General features: G+C 42.3%; 1 protein-coding gene and 1 pseudogene across 17 annotated transcripts in view; one reads left to right on the plus strand and one right to left on the minus strand.

Annotated features, from left to right (window-relative positions):
- The first annotated feature begins 5,380 nt into the window (after nt 1–5,380).
- The window catches only part of PCDH15 (protocadherin related 15), a 789,181-nt gene continuing 770,997 nt past the window's right edge, over nt 5,381–23,564 (plus strand). For all 17 annotated transcript variants that reach the window (XM_047088664.1, XM_047088665.1, XM_047088662.1 and 14 more), the window contains exon 1: nt 5,381–5,471. In XM_047088664.1, the coding sequence (XP_046944620.1) occupies nt 5,381–5,471 (91 nt within the window). The remainder of the gene's footprint in view (nt 5,472–23,564) is intronic.
- Nucleotides 19,896–20,703, minus strand: LOC124518643 (peroxiredoxin-1-like; annotated as a pseudogene).

The following is a 23,564-nucleotide window of genomic DNA, read 5'->3' on the forward strand; positions in this document are numbered from 1 at the left end:
AATTCCTATTTGGTGTGGAGGGATGTAGTGACTCTGGAAAACCTTGTGTTTCCAATTTGATAGTTGAGGTTGCTTTGAAAGGAAATTTGCTCTTTTTCCTGAAGTGGAGAGGATATATTTCTTGCGAGGAATGTGGACCCATGACAGGCTATGTTTTATAGTGCCATCTAAATGTCAGGGATAGAAGTTCCACAGCCTCAGTGAGCAGACTGTGAAGGACGGACGGGTGCACGCACACAGCCCCCACTGCACCGAGAGAGACCCCAGCTTCCTGACGCGGCATCAATGTGGGATTCTTCATGGGAGTATTGGCGGGATGCTCCAAACTTCGATATATCAAGGAAAACTTCTGGTGTTTTTTTGTTTTTTTTTTTTTTCAGATAGCAGTCAGGGACAGAGACTTAAAAAGAAGTATATAGTTGATGTTTTCAAAAATTTACCAGCAGGAAGACTGCTGTGATGTCAAGCTTGGCTGCTCTTGCCGTGTGGCACCACGACCAACCTGGACACAGGGAGCAGGGATAAAACCCAAAGGGCAGAGCTTTGTGTATTTACAGTGTCTGGATTTATACTTGAAAGAGAAAGGCGGTGAAAGACCTTTATTCTTCTTCCAAGGGACGAACAGCAGTCCGTCCTCAGGACACTAGATACGGTGGAGGATGCTTTCGGTTGGGGCTACGGGAAGAGCTGTGCTGTCCTCGTAAAGTTCTCCTTCTGTTCTAGTATCAGAAGCTTATCGGTTGCTTCGTACAATGTTACTTCATTTTCTGAAGGAGAATTAAGTGTCTAGTGACCGCATAAAATTTCGGAACTGCAAGCTGGTATTTCCGTGTCTCTTGTTACCTTTTAGCAAGTTGTATAACATGTTTGTGTTTATTGTTTGGTCTAGCTTCACGTTCCTAGAGTGTAAGATAAATGAGAGTAGAGATATGAGTGGACTTTCTTTATTGCTGTTTTCTAGCTGCCTTTAAGAGTGAGCGATACCTCATAGATCCTGCACAACTTTTTGTTGAATAAATGAATTTCTGAGAACATTGGGTGCCAGAGAAATAAATATGAGGTTTAAGTGGCTGTGAATCTGAATGATATGAAAGTCAAAATGGATATATTATATGTTGAATAATTGTGGTAAAATATTCTTAAGCCTTTGGGAAACATATTGTAAATTTCATGAAACTCAGCCACTTACATGTAAAATTATAACCTAATTGGAAAGCTTCCATTTTCCCCAGTATATCTGACAATAGCATGCTATTTCCAAATCACTATAGGGAACACATGTCTTTATTAGGTGTCCCCAAGTGTGGACCTTACCAACCAATGTATCTCCTGAAAGACAAGTACAGTGAATTTATTTATAGGTCAGCTCCATTCCTTTTTAGAATAGGGCATGTTCTAGATTGCTAGAGAACAACATTACTGGCCAAGGAGATTTGGAGGAAAGATTTGCACCCAGAGAACATGGCAGAGTTTGATATGGGACTTATCACAGAAGTCCGACGCCACATTGGAGGTCTTGTCTGGGATGTGTTTCACTCACCTGTCATTTAACAAGATTTGGGGCTCCATCTCCTATAAGAATTTCGCCTGCAATTCTACAGCCTGTACAACTAGCAATGAAGATGTTATTTTGATGAAAATGTTTGAGCTGTTCCAACTTCCTCAATGACAGAAGAGCCTGCTGGCTGACCGGCACACTAAGGTTATTAACCATGGGGCCCTTACTCTCTTGTGTGTAGAAACATAGCCTCTTTCTAGGAGGTATCTTCTCATGATAGCTTCCTTTAGAAACCAGGATTTTCTTATTAAGTCAATACGTGCACTCTGTTTTAGGGTATCAGGATGACATGATGAGTCATACCATTCTTTCAGGTTGCAGTCAGTGTTGAGCCCATTGGAATGATTAAAACTGCCTTGGAAATGATGAAGATATAAACTGAGTAGTAAAAACAAATGAGAGAAGTTCCTATCTTTTTCATTATTCGAAACAACATACTCTCCCAAGTATTCTCATTACCGCAGGAAGTAAGTACTCTGCCCATTGTAAATGAATTTTTATACAAGGTTTCCCTGTGATATTTTCAAAAGTATATGTACAGTTCTCTAATAACAATATACAGGATTGCAGATCCAGAAATTCTACTTCTAGAGGATAATAGCATAATGCAGTGACTTCAATAATTTTACCATTATGAGCCATCTGGTGGTTTTCATTTTGAAGGTTGTTAAATGAAACCAAATAGTTTGAGTCAGAAGCAAAAGAAAAAATAAGGGGCACCTGGGCGGCTGAGTTAGTCAAGCCTCTGACTTCAGCTCAGGTCGTGATCTCATGGTTGGTAGGTTGGAGCCCTGTGTCGGGCTCTGTGCTGACAGCTCAGAGCCTGGAGCCTGCTTGGGATTCTGTGTCTTCCTCTCCCTCTGCTCCTCCCCCACTTGTGTTCTGTCTCTCTCTGGCTCTGTCTCTCTCAAAAATGAATAAATATTAAAACAATTCAGAAGCAAAGGAGAATGGCATATTAGTGAGCACATAAAAAACTAAGCCAGTAAGAGGGTAGTCAAGTTGATTGCTTAAAGATTCTTGAAGGAACACAGCTTTGCCCTTTGTCATTTTGCAAGATAGTATTGCTTTTTCTTTAAGTTTTGTTGTTTGTGTTTTGCTTTTTGCTTTTTGTTTTTGGATCAGTATTCTTTATTTTCTGTCTGTATATACATATATATATATATTTTTTTGTAATTTTATGTACCGTTTTCTGTTTCTTAATGTTACCACATTTCTTAGGGAAAAAAACCATTAGAGCTAGTATTTGAATAAATCTTAGTGGGGCCACATCCAGGTTTGGGAACAGGCCTCCAGATCCCGTGAAACCTTCCGGGCCATGTGTTCTGCATAGAATTGTCTAGTCCTTTTCTGTAATCCATGAGCAGACCTTTCAGACTCACCACCTGTCCCACCTCTTCCGCCACTCACCAGTCTGTAACCTTAAGCCAGTGAATGTGACCTTTCCTCCAAGACTGGAGATAATCTAACACCTACCCTAGATGCTGTGCTAAAGACAGATTGAGACAATATGTTTAAGCACTTGGAAGACTCCATAGAGGCTGAGTCAAAATTACTCAGATTAAGCTCACTCTGTTGGAGGAACTGAGCCGTTCACAGGGCGCCTGGGTGGCTCAGTCGGTTGAGGGTCTGACTTCGGCTCAGGTCATGGTCTCACAGTTCATGGGTTAGAGCCCCACGTCAGGCTCTGTGCTGACAGCTCGGAGCCTGGAGCCTGCTTCGGATCCTCTGTCCCCACCTCTCTCTGTCTGCCCTCGCCCTGCTTGCTGTCTCTTTCAAAAATGAACAAATAAACACTTTAAAAACATCCTATAGCCATTCACTTAATCATCAAAACAAACATACAAAGTAGATATCATTTTGTCTTCATGTTAATGATGAGGCAAGTAAGATAGAGCTGCTTCCTCATTTGTTCAAAATCATGTAATCCGTGAGTTTAAGAACTTGCATTTACGAAGAACCCACTGCTTTTTCGTGTGCTAGCGCTGGCCAGTCGTAAGCATGAACTGTTGTGATATCTAGTATCGGGCTCTCCTGGGGGCTCCCTAGGCCTGGCATTTACAAAAGTAGAGGCTGAGTCTGTTGCCAGTAAGGGGGAAAAATGTGTGAGAGCCAGGTAATAAGAAAGTGCCTCTTTTTGTCTGTCTGTTTTAGGTAAGGAAACAGAATAACTTCCTTTCTAAAATGCGCATGTTCTAGGGGCGCCTGGGTGGCGCAGTTGGTTAAGCGTCCGACTTCAGCCAGGTCACGATCTCGCGGACCATGAGTTCGAGCCCCGCGTCAGGCTCTGGGCTGATGGCTCGGAGCCTGGAGCCTGTTTCCGATTCTGTGTCTCCCTCTCTCTGCCCCTCCCCCGTTCATGCTCTGTCTCTCTCTGTCCCAAAAATAAATAAAAAACGTTGAAAAAAAAAATTTTAATAAAAAAAAATAAAAAAAATAAAATGCGCATGTTCTAGTGCAGTGACCTTTGAAATTTAAGCACTACGCATTCTATGAGTAAAAGAAAAAAAACGGGCTTGAACTTTTCATACAAGTTTAAAGTAAATTATGTGTATCTATATATGCTATTGTGCAAATAAACTATAACACACAAATAAAACAGAAACATAGATGAAATAAACTGCATGTAAAGGCAGGATTAAAATATTTCCTTGGCACATTCTGATGAACCTTACCACTAGTCATCTACGGAAGAGAATCCTGGACAGGTCTGGTCGACTGAAGGCCCTTGGGGCACGGTGTAGCCAGCCAGAAGCACCTAGTTATGAAGGTTGAACAATTATCTAGACGACTGGGCAATCCCTCATGGAAATTTGGATTTCTACAATATTCTGGAAACTCAGAAGGCCTGGCAACACTGTACCAGCTGACCTCTGCAGGCAAACCCTGAGACTCCCAGTTCATCACAGCCTCACCGTCCCTAGTGTCCCTTTAGCCTAATTCGCTCTCTGCTTTGGTCTTCTTGTCCCCCATAGGCATCTGAATGTAACGCCTTTGAATACGAGAGACAGGGTTCCTATCCCTGTTCTTCCCTGATCTATACCCAGGGTCACTTTGAACAAGCCCGCATCAATGATTTTTTTCAATTTACACGGAAGCTTAGCACATCATTCTTTCAATAAGATTTTTTTTTTTTTTGGTGTGCTCACTGGCCACTAATATTTCACCTGGTGTCTTTACTTCCTGGAGATTGCAAAGAAAAGCAAAGGGATTGAAATGAAATTCATCCAAATGCTTTGGAAGACAGATGTGGTAGAAATGGATGGCGTTCCCTTGTCTTACTTGGCACAGTCAGTCCCCCATTGCTCTGCCAGGAAGCAATTAGAATTGTAATAATGCGTTTTTCTATTTAATTATATAAGACAAATGCGCAATGAAATGTTCACGTAGGATACTAGCAACTAGTCTGCCAGCTGAAATCATCATGAAACAACGTACACGCTATCAGTGACCTATGCTATGGCTACGATAAATGTAATAACTTCATAGTTGATTCACTCATAGGGTCTCCATTTTTAAAAGGGCGATGTCATCAGTATGTTAACTTCTCAACTTCCTTGCTTACAGAGTAACAGCAAATATTTCTTTCCTTAGAGATCACTTGTGTGTAAATTCATGTGGGTAAAGAGTTGCTGGGCATTGAGCAGGTGTGTCATTTGTTAGTGGAAGGTGTGGCGCCGGTGATTACCTATGAAGTCATTGAGGCTTTTCTGTACTGTCACAGTCGTGTGTATAAATCCTATCATAGACTAATGAACGTGTCGCCTGTTTCCTTCCCCTTCCTGTGATTTCAGATCAGCCTTGAGCAGAATTTGACAGAAGATGTTACAACGGTTTTACCTCTGGAAATGCTTAGCTTCGGGGGTCATCCTGGGAGCTCTCTCTGCAGTCTGCTTCGGCCAGTACGATGATGGTAAGTCTGCTTTTAGTCTGACTTTGAGAGTTAGCCAGCGTTTCTGTAATGAAGTGGAAAAGGAAGCACAGCACAGAAATGAACAATGCTAATGTGTAGTTCGTTGTTAGAGGTTAGTAGCTGTTTGCAATAATTTACCTTAATTAAAATAGTTCTGCAAAAGTGGCATCCGATGTACTTCGTTTCTTAACAAGGATTGCAGTGTGGTGGAAAATCCGGAGCGAGGCCTCGGTTTGACCACTTACTAATTATCCCTGAGCAAATGTGTAATTGCTGTGGAAAACAACAACATTAGATGCTATTTACTAACCCTTGAATTGACACAATTAATGGTCTCCGATAAAATTTAAGACTGTAAAGTGTACCAAAATTTCCTGTGAGGAAAGCTCTCTCTGAAGGAGTCAAAAGTAGGTGCTCTAAGTGATTTTACTGTTAGCACTTTCATGGGGTATGGCATTATTTCATCCACCGCTGTTTAATTTGGAAAGAGGAAAACAGTGTAAAAGACTTGACGTTAGAGTTTGTGAGTTCCTTCCTAATACTCAGCCAGTCACTTTAAATTTTTTTTTTCCAACGTTTTTATTTATTTTTGGGACAGAGAGAGACAGAGCATGAACGGGGGAGGGGCAGAGAGAGAGGGAGACACATAATCGGAAACAGGCTCCAGGCTCCGAGCCATCAGCCCAGAGCCCGACGCGGGGCTCGAACTCACGGACCGGGAGATCGTGACCTGGCTGAGGTCGGACGCTTAACCGACTGCGCCACCCAGGCGCCCCTCAGCCAGTCACTTTAGAAAGAGATGTTGGTCGTCAAGGTCCCTCAGGGGACCATTTAACACGTTCCATGTGCAGAACCTCAAATGTGCGTGTCTCAGATATTTTAATAGTGGGGAGATCTGTGTTTGGATACCTCATAATGAAAATTAGGATATGTATAATACTTTAATAGATGGAAGAAAAGGACACATTCCTCCACTCTAGGAAGCTGAGTTTGGTTTTCTTTTTCCTTTTCATTGTTTTTGCTTGATATTGTTTAGCATTCAGGGTCCACAGGCACCAGCCGCCTCTCCCCCCCGCCCCAACCCCGCTCTGTTATGCGGCCACACTTAGTAGCGGCAAAGCATGGCGTTATTAGCATTTTTATGCTTTGCTTGGCTAAACTGAATGATCTGAAGATAGATGAACTGATTTGACTTTATCTCAAACAGTATTCAAATTGTACGTGTATTACGGCATTCTTAGTCATTCATGGTTAGAAAAATATGGCTCTTTTCAGACTTGGAGAATAATTTTCAAGAACAATTATTTTCGTAAATCAATAGCCTGATTCCTTGAAAAGTTTTGCTAATTGGTCACCGTTTACTTTAAGTGTGCCTGAACCCAGTGTTTCTGTTGTTGCCATTTATTGCGATGGTAAATCTCCATTTCAAAGAAAATTTAAATGTTGAGATAAATAAATAATGTAACAGCTACTTTGAAGCAATAGATAGATAGATAGATAGATAGATAGATAGATAGATAGATATGAATGAACCATGGAAGAGCATGACTTTCTATTAAAAGGAAGTATTTTAAATTTGCCCTGGGAATAAATGACAAATGAGTGTATTGATAGTTCTTGGCACCATAAGGCTTTCTATTTTTATTCGTATTTGGCCTTCACACTGAGCAGGGGAGGGTTCACCACCATTGCTGACATTAGACATTTGCAAGCCCTGTACTTTTAAGCAATGTTAATTTAGGTTATCAGAGGAAATGACTCCATGTTTAGCTCATAATGCCGTAGATCGGTTTCCTTAATAAGCTCATTATAGCTCTTGCTCTTTCTAAATGTGCTCACATAGCCTCCAAAATAAGATTACCAGGTAACTGCTGGCCCAGGTGGTCTCCAGTCTGGAGCAGGGAGCCCCACACCTGCCACGTGGCAGGGCCAGGGTGCGGCCGGGCTGTGGAGGGGTGGCCCCCTGCAGCCCTAGAGACCTGCTCAGCCCTCCCCCTTGAGGTAACTGACTCATTGTCAGCAAGGCTGCAGGGGTTTGACCTTGGCAGAGACATATGCTCTGTAGTGTTTTGTGGAGACCTCTTCACCTTATGCACATTCTAGCATCCCTTCCAAACTGGCCTCCTCCAGGGAGCCCCCGTGATCCTGCCACATTCAGGGGTACCTGAGCAACCCCCCACCCAGGTCTTTACTTCTCTCTGAACTTCCGCAATTAGGGTCTCTTGGCAATCACTTTTATCCAGTTGTTCAGTTATGTGTGACTGAAAATGGTTCTTACGGTTGCTGGTTTTTTTTTTTTTTTTAAATCTATATGAAATTGTGAGCCCATGCTGTGAAGGAATGAATCAGAACTCGGCAGTGTGCGACTATTGCACGAAATAACCCTAAACTGGAATATGCCATGAGAATCTCTTGAAGCGATTTTTTTTTAAATCCAAATGCTGGGGGGATGGGGGTATGTAGGATCAGATGGAAGGAAGGAGGCGGTGAGGTCATAAACATGCTGACAGCCTGTGAGAAATTAAAACTGGAAAGAACTTTGCCACAGCTGATGATCTGCTGGTTGGATTAGCCCATTGTGAGAGTTGGCGACTGACTGCATGCATGGCTCGGAGCTTCAGATAGAGAAAAATAAAGGAGAAAAAAAATGTAAACTACTTCGAAGCTATTAGGATAACAGTCTATTAGGATAAATGTCTAGATTTGTCTTGTATGAAATAATAGAACTCTTCTGCCTTGTAGTTAAGAACAGTCTCCAATGCTTTTCTGTATATTTCCTTACTTAGACATAAGGGAATTATCCTGAAATAAAGTATTCTAGGATTAGCCAAACGTGTGGAACTGCTTTTAAGGAAAATATATTATCTAATTATTATTTAAAATACTTAAAACAAATTTTTTAGTTGAAAACTTTGGCAAAGTTTTGAGTCTTTTCATATTTTCCTTTCAAATGGCTAAGAGAAGTTTTTAAGGTCAGTAATAAAATTTGTAGATGGCCTGTCCCATAAGGGATATTTCATTTGGTTGATGACTGCATCTAAGCACGCATTAATAACATGAGTGGGATTGATTGTATTATATTAAATTTTAAAAGTAAGATTTTAGCTAACTGATAGAAAATAAAAGAACATGATCCATTTTTAGTTGATGGTCTCTTTCTACCCTTAAGACAGTGTTGGGATTGCTAGTTTAGCTGTGTTGTAATTCATTACCAGTAGGGACCAATTTATTTGACTGGGAACGTGTGCCCTGATCCCCAGTGACTGTGGGGGTGCTGGGGTGGAGGAACCACCGGGGAGCAGAGGAAGCAGGGCCATCTGGTAACCGGTGTGCACTGTGGGGAAACAGATACACGAACGATGTCTCCCGTTCTAACACACAGGGACATCAATAAGGCAACTTGTGCACAGGCTTGGTTTGTTTTGTTTTGATTTCTTTCGAGTTCATGAAGGAATCACGAAAGGGAAAGAGAGAGAGCCAGAACGGGAAAATGACATATGGGTAGTGAATATGGTTTATGTTTTATTATTTCCTCTGCATTTTCAAATTGTTCATATTAAATATGTACTATTGCCATAATCAGATAGGAAAACAATTAAAAAAAAAAACTATATACTGTAACATCATGGCTAAGTCTGAACCAAAGTGTTAGAGGAGTTTTAGAAGGGGTGTGTGTGTGTGTGTGTGTGTGTGTGTGTGTGTGTGTGTCTGTGGGAGAGGAGGGGAGGGGAGGAGAACGGAGGGGAGGGGAGAGGAAAGGAGGAGGGGAGGGGAGGGGAGGGGAGGGGAGGGGAGGGGAGGGGAGGGGTGAGGGAGATTCTCTAAGTGTGATCACACTGTGAAAACCAGCTGGACTTTATTAAAGAAAGCGTTCCCCTTGGCTGTGATGAGTTTTAGAAGGGGTGTGTGTGTGTGTGTGTGTGTGTGTGTGTGTGTGTGTGTGTGTGTGTGTCTGTGGGAGAGGAGGGGAGGGGAGGGTAGGAGAAGAGAAGAGATGAGAGGGGAGGAGAGGGGAGGGGAGGAGAGGAGAGGAGGGGAGGGGAGGGGAGGGGAGGGGAGGGAGATTCTCTAAGTGCGATCACACTGTGAAAGCCAGCTGGACTTTATTAAAGAAAGTGTTCCCCCGGCTGTGATGAGTTTTAGAAGGGGTGTGTGTGTGTGTGTGTGTGTGTGTGTGTGTGTGTGTGTGTCTGTGGGAGGGGAGGGGAGGGGAGGGGAGGGGAGGGGAAGTGAAGAGAGGGGAGGGGAGGGGAGGGGAGGGGAGGGGAGGAGAGGAGAGGGAGATTCTCTAAGTGTGATCACACTGTGAAAGTCAGCTGGACTTTATTAAAGAAAGTGTTCCCCCGGCTGTGATGAGTTTTAGAAGGGGTGTGTGTGTGTGTGTGTGTGTGTGTGTGTGTGTGTGTCTGTGGGAGGGGAGGGGAGGGGAGGGGAGGGGAGGAGAGGAGAGGAGAGAGGAGGGGAGTGGAGGGGAGGGAGATTCTCTAAGTGTGATCACACTGTGAAAGTCAGCTGGACTTTATTAAAGAAAGTGTTCCCCCGGCTGTGATGAGTTTTAGAAGGGGTGTGTGTGTGTGTGTGTCTGTGGGAGGGGAGGGGAGGAGAAGAGAAGAGAGGGGAGGGGAGGGGAGGAGGGGAGAGGAGAGAGGAGGGGAGGGGAGGGGAGGGGAGGGGAGGAGAGGAGAGGGAGATTCTCTAAGTGTGATCACACTGTGAAAGTCAGCTGGACTTTATTAAAAAAAGTGTTCCCCCGGCTGTGATGAGTTTTAGAAGGGGTGTGTGTGTGTGTGTGTGTGTGTGTGTGTGTGTCTGGGGGAGGGGAGGGGAGGGGAGGGGAGGGGAAGAGAAGAGAGGGGAGGGGAGGGGAGGAGAGGAGAGAGGAGGGGAGGGGAGGGGAGGGGAGGAGAGGAGAGGAGAGAGGAGGGGAGTGGAGGGGAGGGGAGGGGAGGGGAGGGGAGGAGAGGAGAGGAGAGGGAGATTCTCTAAGTGTGATCACACTGTGAAAGTCAGCTGGACTTTATTAAAAAAAGTGTTCCCCCGGCTGTGATGAGTTTTAGAAGGGGTGTGTGTGTGTGTGTGTGTGTGTGTGTGTGTCTGTCTGTGGGAGAGGAGAGAGAGGTTCTCTAAGTGTGATCACACTGTGAAAGCTGGCTGGACTTTATTAAAGAAAGGGTTCGTTCCCCCTGGCTGTGCAACCATTCGCCTGGAGGCCAAGCATCCGCTGTGCTGACCTTGAGCTATTACACTGATTCACACGTGTGTGTGAGTGAGGGGGACCACTGTGTAGCACAAGCAGAGCAACTACATGAAGGGGCCCTGTTTAAAAGCCCGTCACGAGCTGGACCCGTTCCCTTATAAGTGGCAATAACTCTTGAAACTCCGTTTTGAAGTGTAGCATAGCACCTGGTATATGGCTCATGGCCAATAAACTGTTTACCTTTATTGCCATGGTTACTTCTCATCACTTAGAAATAATTATACTTCTATTTTTATAAACGTACATATCTGTTTATAAAGTACTTTGTGTCCCTGTGGTTGTATGTGTGTTTTTTTATGTCCCCCCAAATTTACCAGATACCTTGAAGACTTTGTTAAAGGACACTTTCTCCTGAAAAGTGTTACTGACTGCATTCTCTCCCTGGAGAGCTGACTGATTCCCCTGAAACTGTAGGTGAAGTTTGAGGAACATTTCCAGCTTCATTTTCATGCTTGCTGTTAGGTAATCCATGCAAGGTCAGCGAAGGGTAGACCGTCACTCAACGAAGACTGTAACTGTCTGACGTCTGATGCTAGAGCCTGGAAACTTCTTTTTTATCGGTGCATCCAGAGGTCATGAAGCAGTGTGACCCTGGCTTATGCTAATTAACCTGAGAAGAGAATGGGCCACCAATGACATTGCTGATAATGGAATTATAAGGCGATTCTAACTATCTAGTGAGCTGAGCTGAAACCCTTGGGTTTCCAAGCAGGATGCATCCCCCCTTGGGGTGCCTTGAGGAGAGGTGGTTAAATAAACTTCACGGCTCTGCGACAGGAGTAACATGGTTTTAATGGTTCGTATTCCCAGACTTTTCTAGACTGTCATGTAGGGCAATGCTATAGCACTCTGTCTACCTCATGAGTTCCTCTGCTGTCTATTCATGGGACTCTCATCATCTCCCCAGGATCATGCTGTAAACGTTTCCAAACTCCTGTGTCCTTTGAGTTTGCTGTTGCTAAGTGGAATGCCCGTTATCTCTTCTTGACAACCTTATCTTTCTGGAAGTGGTACAAGGCAACAGTTTCCCTTGTCTCTTTCAGTTATAATCAAATTAAACTCAAGGTGATTATTGAAGACTCTAAGTAATTTTCAGTGAACTGGGTGGTCTGAAACGTTATCCTTCACTTAAATATGATTTCTTTTTTTTAATTTTTTTGTAATGTTAATTTATTTTTGAAAGACAGAGAGAAACAAAGCATGAGTGGGGGAGGGTCAGAGAGAGAAGGAGACACAGAATCCGAAGCAGGCTCCAGGCTCTGAGTCGTCAGCACAGAGCCCAATGTGGGGCTCGACCCCATGAACCCTGAGGTCATGACCTGAGCCAAAGTCAGCGCTCAACCGATTGAGCCATCCAGGTGCCCCTAAATATGATGTCGTTCATAGAGAGAAATTGAGCAAATATATTTGTACACCCATGCGCACACACTCATACGCACACAACTACACACATAGCACACAGATGTCACTTTAGACAAAAATGAAACCATTAGAGCATATATTGTGATGCAAGTTTTTGCCTGAACATGTTGTGAACATCTCTTTCCGGTCACCCCTTTAATTTCTTCCTCTTACAGAGACTTTTTGCATTATGAGATGAAAGCTCAGCTGTGTCCTTTCTTGATGTTGTACCCACACTGCATTTCTTGTCTCCTCTTTTCTGAAGATGAGTGATCATGTGGGTCCTTTTAAACACGCCCCCCATGGAACTAGTTTTAAACATTTGGAAATACACACCTTTTTAGGTTGTTTGTTTCAGCAACAGTTTTCTAGTCAACAAGTTCAGAAATACAAACTCAGTGCCTTCTCTGAGCTCTGACCTTGTGTCTAGAAGGATTACTTCTGTAGCTTTTGTGTATTCTAGTAATCGGCTCACTTGAAGTCCATCTGTGTATGTATTCTGGATGGCCAGAGAGCTGAAGAGCCAGGAAAAAACCTCTGACAAACAGAAGACCAATTGTTGTACTTAGAAGATTCTCTTTCTGCTTGCCTACGTGCACGCTCTCTCTCTCTCTCTATCTCTCTGTCTCTCTCTCTGTCTCTCAATCTCTGTGCCTTTCTCTCTCTCTCTCTCTCTCTCTCTCTCTCTCTCACTCTCTTTCTCTCTCACACACACACACACACGCGTGCGCGCACACACACACACACATGTTATTTCCAATATAACTTGGATTAGCTAAGTATGGATACTTCAGACACCCTGTTTGTCCAGTCTAGATGGGAAAAGAAGTGAAGGGTCTAATTCAGTGTTCAAACGATGCTGACAAAATTCACGGTACCTGGCCAGGTGCATGCTTCCCTCTGTGGTTCTAACCACCTGAAAATGTTGAACCCACTGAAAAATAGAATATTCATCTCCTAATGGTGTGAAAAGGCAGAACTCATTTTATATATCCCCAATGGAAACTGAGATTGAGCAAAAATGTCATCATAGTCTTGCCGGGCTCCCAGTCATCGGCGACTCACACAGCTCGTGACAGAATGGTTCTGTTCGTTGGGTCTTTTCCTTTGGCGTCTCTATGCCTGCTACCACCACTTCCGCCCCAATTCCCTTAAGCTCCGCAATTAGCTTCTTCTCACAACTCTAGTAAAACTGTACCCTCTAAAGCCTCCAATGACTACTTTCTTGGACAGATCCTATCATTTTCTAGCATTTCAGCAAGTGGCACTATTGATCTGCCTTTCTTGCAGCTTGGTTTTTCTCAAGGATTCTTTTTCTGATTGTCTATATATCAGACTTCTCCATCTTCCTGATGAATATTCTACCTCTTCCTTTTTGAAATTTAAATTGCCCCACTCTTGTTTATATTTCCATAAGGAGCTATATTTTGTAAGAAACAAATTTTGATTATTTTTTGACAGTTTGGTCATTTTCGGCCCCAATTTCCCTCCCATGGTGTGTTCCTCTCACTGCGTACCATCGATGCACTTTTCCTGCAGTCCACACATTCAGATTCACTTATTTAGTCAACATTTTATTTAATTTTTTTTCTTTAACATTTATTTATTATTGAGAGACAGAGAGACACAGAGCATGAGCAGTAGAGGGGGAGAGAGAGAGGGAGACACAGAATCCGAAGTAGGCTCCAGGACCTGAGCTGTCAGCACAGAGCCCGACGTGGGGCTCAAACCCACAAATTGTGAGATCATGACCTGAGCCGAAGTCGGTCTCTTACCCAACTGAGCCACCCAGGCACCCCTTAGCTAGCATTTTATTGCATATCGACTCTAGGAAAGACACTAGGGCATCAAAACTGAGACAGTCTCTTCATCTAACAATGACAGAGATACTCAATGCACTGTGAAGTATATCATAATAGAATTGTGTGCAGTGTTTTGGGAGAACACAAATGGAAAATCTAAAAGATTTGGAGTAGGTACAGTAAGAAACTGTTTGCAGGACAAAACCTGAGTTTTCAAGTGAAGGAACTTAAGGAACATATGGACTTCCAGAAAAACCGTGTAGAACACTGAGTTGGAGTTCTGGTTTCAGATGTATACACGTATCTCCACAAAACACAAAGGATTGTGCATGCTGTTCTCTGGCCTCATTCAGGAAATGTTAGGTGTTAAAGTATCTGAAGGCAACAAAATAGCACGTGCTCGTTTGTGATCATGAGCTGTCCAAGCCTCATTTATAAGTTCATCCCCTTCATGGAATCCCAGCAAACCACATTCCTCTGTCTGTTTTTGTTTTAGTGTGTGTGTTGTGTGTGTGTGAGAGAGAGACACACGGAGAGAGAGAGAGACAGAGACAGAGACAGAGACAGAGAAGAGAGAGACATCCCTGGAAGCAATTTTTCGAGTGTTTGCAGTGCTCAGTTTTTGCAATTGATGTATCTAATGCCTTCTCATAAACTATAAAGAAGTGTCCCTACATATCATATATGCATCATTCCTACATGATCAGCAAGTTCTTCTAAATCAGGAGTCATACTGTTACTCTATCTGTAAACAGCATCTCTTAATAATAGCCACTAACATTTATTTACCATCTACTAACCAAGCCCTCCATAGACATATTATTATTTCATTTTCACAGGAGCTCCATGAAGTCCTAGAGATGATATTAATCACCACATACCATTTCACTACAATTTCACCTCCTTCCTAGACCAGAAAACCAGAGAGGCACAGAGAGGCGGAGTTGGTCTCCCCAGGTGCCATACCTGGAAGGTGACAAAGCCCAAACCAGACCTGTTACCTGAGCTCCAGGTGCAAAAGCCACCTGCTGGGCATCAAAATCCAGTCTTCCCCTCCTGACTTTATTTGAATTATCTTTGTTCCTTGGTACTAACCCATTCATTGCTTTTTGGTGTTGCTACTAATGACACGTAATCAAAATTAAATGTGGAGAAGTTAGTCAAAGGGTAGAAACTTCCAGTTATAGAAGAATAAGTTCTGGGGTGATGATAGTTAATAATACTGCACTGTGTTCTTGAAATTTGCTGAAAGAGTAGATATTGGGTGGTCTCACCACAGCAGAATACACACAAGCATGCACGCATACATACATACACAGCAAAGTAAATACATAAATACATAAATAAATAGGACAACTATGCAGGATGAAATTGTGTTAATTTGGTTGACTATAGTTATCATTTTGCAATGCGTAAGTATCAAGGCATCACACTCTACACCTTAAATATGTACAGTTGTTGTAAATGATACCTCAGTCAAGCTGGAAAAGTAATGTCTGTCTTCCCCCTTTATATTCTAACACATCATATGATGTTTGTTTTATGTTTAGATTATAAATTGCTGAAGACAGAGACTGTCTCATTTGTTTTCCTCAGCCCTTGATGGAATGACCCAATTAGTGGCTATTGAAATAAGTAAGCATTGAAATTAAAAAAAAAAAATTGAGAGATGAAGTACGTCTTTTGACAAAATAGGGCATGCGGGTGAGGTTTGAGAATACTGACTGAGTTCAAACCACAGTGGAGAAATGCACTTGGTGAGGGTTTGATGTCTATGGCGGGGCTCAGCATTGACATGGGGACACAATCACTGAACACCCGTGTACCGAGATGCTGCACGGACCTACTCTTTTGCATCGTGTTGGGAAAATGGCTTAGGTGAGCTATAACTACACACAGATACGTCGTGTTTTAGAGATTCCGCTGGCATTTATCCCATCGTGGCGTGCCATTTAGAAAAGTCTGTGGAAACGTCAGACCGAACCCATCTTTCCTCAGGTGTGCTTCCTGCCTTTTTTTTATCTGATCATCAGCTGCCGTTCTGGGCATTTGTTCACGAGGTTGGCAGCTCACACAGTGGTGTTTATTCCTAGATCAGTAGCCCTGTTCTCACCACTAATCTTTCCTCCTCGTGGAAGCCTCGACACCGCCCCTCAGGGCCACTCAATTAGACTGTTCGGCGAGGACTGTCCAACTACTCTGAGTTTATTAAGTGTCTCTAGTGAACAGTCGGAATACTGATGAGAGCTGTTCAGACTGAGCCTGAGACCTTGTGTGAAGAGGGAGTGCCAGCCCCGTCGTCCAGAGTGCGTGGCTCCGTCCCGGGTGTGGCCGTAGCTGGTCCAGTGGGTCTGTGGGATGCACTTCCGGTAATGTCTCTACGGGGAAACGTCAGCCGTGCACTGTGTCCTTTATTTCCCTTCATTCGTTCATCTCTTCAGGTGTAACAAGCATGTGCAGCGCCTGTTACGTGCACGGCAGTTTTCTAATACCTGTAGCTGTGTGGTTTCTGTGTGCCAGCCACCCAACACACACTATGCACTCTCCTCTGCTCACACTGCATATTTATTTCCCCGTGATGTGCACAATGTGTGTGTATGTATACATCTTTCTGAATAGGAGGGCAGTGCTATGGGAAAACAATCTCTGGGAAGAGCCGGATTTCTAGGACAGCAGGAAGCAAACAGGAGTGTTCAGCTGAGTATATATTCTCTCGTTTAATTTATTTAACCTTCACTCAAGTCCCATGGGATAAATTCTCTTATTAGTCCTGTTTCCCAGATGTGAAAATTGAGGCTTTAAAGATACCAAGCTGTCTTGGTTCAGAGTGCCACGATCGTCCTTCAGGCTGCCTGGCTTATGCTGCCACAGTCGTAACTACTAAATTTCATAGTTTTAGTACAGAGGGTTAGAGGACTCATGAAAGTTGAACACTGTGGACCCTGACCCTTCTTGGATCCTTGGAGAATGATGGAGCCATGATCAACCCCTGTTGTCCGTTTAGTCAACATATATGTATAACATCTATCATGTGCCAGCTTCTTGCTAAGTTCTGGGGATACAAATATCGATAAGGTACATTTTTGACCTCGTGAATGCTACAGCCTAGTTCGTATGAAACATCCGTGCGACGGACAAACAGATTACACATATTAATCGACATACTGTACATTGTGAAGGCTGGAGTTAAAAGGATGACAGGGTGCCTGGGTGGCTCAGTCAGTTAAGCGTCTGCCTCTTGATTTCGGCTCAGGTCATGATCTCACCATTCGTGAGTTCGAGCCCCGTATCAGGCTCTACACTGATCTCACAGAGCCTGCTTGGGATTCTTTATGTCCTCTCTCTCTGCCCCTCCCCAGCCCATGCTCTCTGTCTCTAACTGTCTCTGTCTGTCTCTGTCTGTCTGTCTCTCTGTCTCAAAATAATAAACTTAAAAATAAAAGGATGGCATTCTTACAAGTATGTTCCAAGTCTGTGCTAGCTGTAGCTAGCCCTAGAAAGATTTTAGGATGAGATAGTTTAAGTTACTTGGAAACTGAGTGACAGTATGCATTAGATCCAAACCTGCTATATTAAGCATTCATGTGTGCAAAGCCAAGGGGAACATGGGAGGATTAACAGATGATACCCATTGGTGGTGTGTGGATATGGAAGATTATCGGTGGCACAGTAGTTGAAGCATGAGCTTTGGAGTCACATAGACCTTCTTCAAATCCTGGCACAATCAATGGATGAATTTTGATGAGTTATGTAATCTCACTAAGACTCAGATCTCCATCCGTTAAACAAGGGTAATAGCAGCTCTGATTAGATTGCTGTTAGGATTAACTGATGTGCACGAAAACTGCTTTCTATGCTTCCTAGCATATCGGCAGTGATTAATACATGCGTTTTAGTATATTATAATAATTATTACTATTTTCAAATTAAAAGTAAGGTCAACTTAATGTTTCCTCATCATTACTCAGTATTTATTTAGGTTCCCTTGGCCTGAAAACATTTACACACACACACACACTCACCTGCTACATCTTAAATGGACCGTACCTTTCTTAGAGCAATCAGTTGCCTTCTGCATCCTTTTTTTCTGGGAACCATAATTCTCTGCATGATTTTCTGCTCATCGAGCCTGGCATTTCTGAGCTGCACTTGTTAAGGCGTCTGGTGTAGAGTAGAAACTCGGTAACCACTTGGTTGTCTGTACCCTTTCCACATTTTTCTTTCATGTTCTTTACCTCCTTCACCTCTTTGTCAGTTTTGATTAGTTCCTTTTACATGCAGGACTTTCCTTTAGTTCCTTCCTACTACCCTTTCTTCACTCAGGCAGACGTTTCTCTTATCACTTTCTTCTCATTTTTTCCTCACATTTCATGCAACCCTCTCTTGCTTCCTTATTTCTTCTTTTTCCTGTTTCTTTGTCTTGTCTCTCTGTTTCTATCTCTCTCTCATACACAGCACCTGCTCTACTCTTGTCACCTTCCTCTCTTTAGATCATTTAAATCCTAGAAAGTACAACAAGCATTTTCCTGGCTCCAGTCACTCCAAGTTTTTAACCGTTTGGTCAACATTGAAAAAAGCAATCTTAACTGGACTTTTAATCTCATTTGTTACAGAAAGAAATTAGGTTAGCATTTTAGAAAAAAAATTCCCAGAGTACACGCACACTTCAAAACCTCTAAAGCTTCCTTCTGTTATCAGATGAACACTTCAGAGGAGATGCTGTCTGATTTCCTTCCCCCAAGATAATGAAGTTTGAAAACATTTTCAATTTAATCTCTAAATTTGTAAGATTTAAATCCAAACTAGGACCGTTGCCAAATAGCACCTGTTAAATTATCAGTTCCATGGGAGTTCATTTAAATATGGAAAGTGAGATATATTCTTGGGAAAAAAACAGAACCTAGAAGGACAGCTGCCCAGTCACCTGAGGCCACTGGACCAGAGCCAGTGCAGGCGGCCTACATCGGTCACGGGCACTCCCTGCCTCCATCAGACCTGACACGAGCAGGCCCTTTTTTTCAAACCATTTAATGTGGCTTTGGGAGCAGACATCCACAAGTGTGACATCTGAATACAGGCGTGATGTATTTCTGTGTGTTGTACGATACCAGCCGCTCCATTCCATAGCATAAACAAAAAATACACAGACTAACGTACCTGTTAAAAATCATATGAAAATCAGCTTCCATTTACTGAAACTTGAAGAGTTTTCCAAGTTCAGTGCTCATGCTGATGTTAAAAGACAGTATTATGCAAACAGCCTTGCCAAGAAACTCTTTAATTCTGGATTTTCCACCAGCCCCATCCCTTCACTAGAGATTACTGGAAGGAACAACTGACCAGTGATGGGACTGCTAATAAGAATAACTAGAAACTTCTAAAGAAGCACTTTAAAAACAGAAGAGATTCAACCATGTCCCCCAACATAGGGAAGTGTCAAATGGCAATATTCCTTGTTGACCTTGGACAATGCCCTCCAGTAGGACAACGCCCTCCAGCATTTAATCCAGCATTAAAATGCTGCAATTTAAGATTGCTGACATGTTTTGGTAGAGCAAATAAGTAATGAATAGATTGTTAAAAAAAAAATCAGTGACTTACACTATAAAAAAACATATTCAGTAAGCGTTGGATACAATTGAATCTCATTCAGAGTTTTATGCTTATGGGATTCATATGGCCATATTTAACTTTTTTTGGCTCAGTTCAAGTTTAATAGAAACAACAAAAGATGGCAAGGGAAGCCCGCTCCTGGACACAGCAGTTGGCTTGCCCCACAGCACAGCTCAGGCCATTCTGTCCAGAGGAAGAAAGGCTGGTGTCCCCAGTCCCTGCGGGAAGGGCCTGTCCTGTCCCATTCCACATCTGCACCTAAAGTTTTGTGTTTTGAGCATGACAGTTGTACAAAACAGATTTTGTTTTCATGGCTGCCCACCGCAGCCAGGACCTAAAATGGCTCTGTGCTCACTTCTGCTTAGAGAATTATTCCTTGCTCTTCTGGATATCAGGCTTGATGGAGTCACGGCCAGGCTTCCAGCCAGCTGGGCACGCTTCCTGCGCCTGGCAGTAAGCTGGAAGGCCTGAACTAGTCTGAGAGTCTCAAACACAGAGCAGCCAACAGGCAGGTCACTCACAGTCATCTGCCCAAAGACAGTTCCATCATCAGTGATAAAGAGGCCCCTGCATGAGATGCCCTCATCAGCCTTTAAGACTCCACTCTCCCGAGTGATGGTTCACTTGGGGTCTGATACTAGGGGAACAATGATGGGTCCCAGTGCTCTTTGTTTCTCGGGTGTGTTTATCCATGCCAGGCGACAGAAATGGGAGTCTGCAGGAGAACTTGGCAGTTGACTTTTTAAAATTCTCCTGCCCTGGATCACCTGGGTGGCTCAGTCGGTTAAGCATCCAACTTCAGCTCAGGTCATGATCTCACAGTTCATGAGTTCGGGCCCCATGTCAGGCTCTGTCCTTACAGCTCAGAGCCTGGAGCCTGCTTTGGATTCTGTGTCTCCCTCTCTCTCATACTCTGTCTCTCTCTACCTCTCAATAAAAGGAATAAACATTATTATTATTTTTTTAAATTCTCCTGCCATGTCACTGAGAGCAGTGATCTCCATTGGGCACACAAGGGTTAGGTCAAGAACGTAGAAGGGTACAGTACATTTTCCTTTGTAGTCAAGGGGGCTGATGTCTGAACTGGCCATCTGGCATAATGGTCATGGCTTTGATGTTGGGGGGCAGGATGCTTAATTTCAGCCTTTCCTAAAGACATCTTGCTCTCAGCAGCTCTGAGAGATAACACGGCAAAAAGCAGTCAAAAAGCAAAAAGACAAAAAGCAGTCAAAAAGACCCCTACACCCATTTTTAAATGCATTTTTTGAATCTATACCAAATTACAAAGACATATTGCTCTAAGAGGGAACAGAAAGCCTGTACCTATGAATGAATGAATGAATGAATGAATGAATGAATGAATGAATATTTCACTTCCTTTAATGAAGGATATGTAAGAGCAAGTGAATTTTGAAAGTATGCACAAAGAGAAAATTGTATTCTAACTTCGGAAATTCTCAAAATAGGCTCTTCTCAATATGCTGTATGTATGACAAGTTTGGCAACACTTTTATTTCAATACATTAGCCAATTATACTGATGAATTGGATTGGATTGTAGAATTTCATTGTATAAAACTAGAAAAAAAGGAAATAACTTTACTGGTACTTCTGAAATACATTTCTTAAGTATTTTTTGAAATTTCTTTCAGGTGTGAGGTTTGGAAATCATTTTAAAAAGTATGATATAAAGTTATTTGAAGATATGCTCTTAAAGTAAATTAAAAAAAAAAACTTATGGGGCGCCTGGGTGGCTCAGTCGGTTAAGCGTCCGACTTCAGCCAGGTCACGATCTCGCGGTCCGTGGGTTCGAGCCCCGCGTCGGGCTCTGGGCTGATGGCCCAGAGCCTGGAGCCTGTTTCCGATTCTGTGTCTCCCTCTCTCTCTGCCCCTCCCCCGTTCATGCTCTGTCTCGCTCTGTCCCAAAAATAAATAAAAAACGTTGAAAAAAAAATTAAAAAAAAAAACTTATGTCTGAATAGGTTTATCAAACTTTATCATCAGTCTTCCTGCTTCACTTTGGAAGATAAGAAACAGATACTTACAAGAAATAAACATGGGTCAAAGTCACTTTAGTAAAGACTGATACTTTTTATAGAAAATATATTTCAGGTATTTATTGGCAGATATGCACTTTTTCCTTTTTCCTTAGTTTCAATGGATTTTCTTTAAAATATACAAAAATAAGAACATGTGAAATGAAATGAACTGCTACCTCTAAACTGAGCCATTATGATTATTCTGTTTAGGACATAATCGTTATTGCTTCAGAGAAATGAATTTTTCTTTTTTTTTTTTTTTTTTTTTAATTTTTTTTTTTTCAACGTTTATTTATTTTTGGGACAGAGAGAGAGCATGAACGGGGGAGGGGCAGAGAGAGAGGGAGACACAGAATCGGAAACAGGCTCCAGGCTCTGAGCCATCAGCCCAGAGCCCGACGCGGGGCTCGAACTCATGGACCGCGAGATCGTGACCTGGCTGAAGTCGGATGCTTAACCGACTGCGCCACCCAGGCGCCCCGAGAAATGAATTTTTCTATGAATCACTTCATCTCTGTTAGTGAATATTTTTTAAAGAATTCATTAAATATCTGTTAGTGAATATGTAATATATATCTTGTGCTAATTACTTTCACTGTTCATTCATTTAATTATTTATTCACTCAACACAGTTTTATAGGATTGCTACTACATGCCAGGTTCTGTGGAGAGCACTGGGACAAAGAGTTTATAACAGATGGAGAAAATAATATCCCCATCCCGATGGAGAGAGTAAGGCACCATGATCAGAAGTAAGCATGGTATGGCTAAGAGTCTGAATGAAGGCCTGTGTAAATCAGATGCTAATGAAACTGAGGAGATATGCAGGGACCAAGGTTTGTTGATAGTCAAAATGATAAATTTTAGTTTTAGTTGTTTAGTTTTAATTGTAAGTGAAGCCATTGGAGTTATAGAAGCAGGAGTGCAAGAAAATATGTGACAATAAAATCCCATTTGTTCTAAGACAGATCACTAGATACAGTGAAAGAATGGATTCCCGTAAAGATTGATGCAGAAGACTCACACAGGCAAGATACACACCTGTGACATAGTCTAACCAGGAGATGGTATGGAGGAGGAGGGTTGGGTCGAGAAGGAAACTGGATCTAGAGACTGGTGGAGAGATTAATACAAACACACAGAATGCACACACATACACATACACATACACGTGTGATGTGTGATTTATTAAAAGCCAAGAGTGAGGGGAGTGAGGGGAGGCAAAGATGTACGGAAGTATTCCCAGAGCTGGTCCATTCACTGAGATGGAAGCCCTAAAATGACCACGGACAGAGGGGCGATCATGAGTTTAGTTGTGGGTACATTGAGTTTGAAAGAGCAAGTAGTTAATTTAGAATGGCGTTAAAATTTTGCAAAAGTAATAGTAAGTAATCCTCAATGCTTTGCTCTGATTTTTCTAAAAAAATCACCAATGGGGTAGGAAATTATCAATTCTTACAATTATTCTGACTTTGTTTTTTGTTGAAAGAAATATATATTTAATTTTGATTCCTCTCTGGATCCTTGTGTACAATTCAATGAATTGTTTTTCTTTATGAGAATGTCTAGTATACAATTGGTAAGGTAACAATTGTATATTGGATATTCCTACAAAGAATAATAAACATAATTTTTCTCTCAAGAAAGAAAAAGACATTGCTATTTTGTGTTTAATTTGTTAAAATAATCATATAAAGCCAAAATGATAAAGAAATAAAGGAACATCAATCTAGCATTCTGGAATGCAGGATTTTTCTCTAAAAATTTAGAGTTTGTAGGCCTTTTTTTCCCTTTTAATATTATAAAATGAGTAAATTTAGAGCCCGCTTCAAGAAACAACCAGTTGACCAAATAAGATTTTAAGAATAACATCACAGAAAATATGTATACTTTCTCATGGACTCAGTTTTTGAAGTTATGTTTGTCTGAATAAATCATATTATAAACTATGGAAATTGAAAATAATTTTATGGGTGATGGGT

This window comes from Lynx rufus, unplaced genomic scaffold (genome assembly GCF_022079265.1).
Source record: "Lynx rufus isolate CCGP_SWC_20201006 ecotype Redwood Valley unplaced genomic scaffold, mLynRuf1.p SCAF_25, whole genome shotgun sequence".
NCBI classification, from domain to species: Eukaryota; Metazoa; Chordata; class Mammalia; order Carnivora; family Felidae; genus Lynx; species Lynx rufus.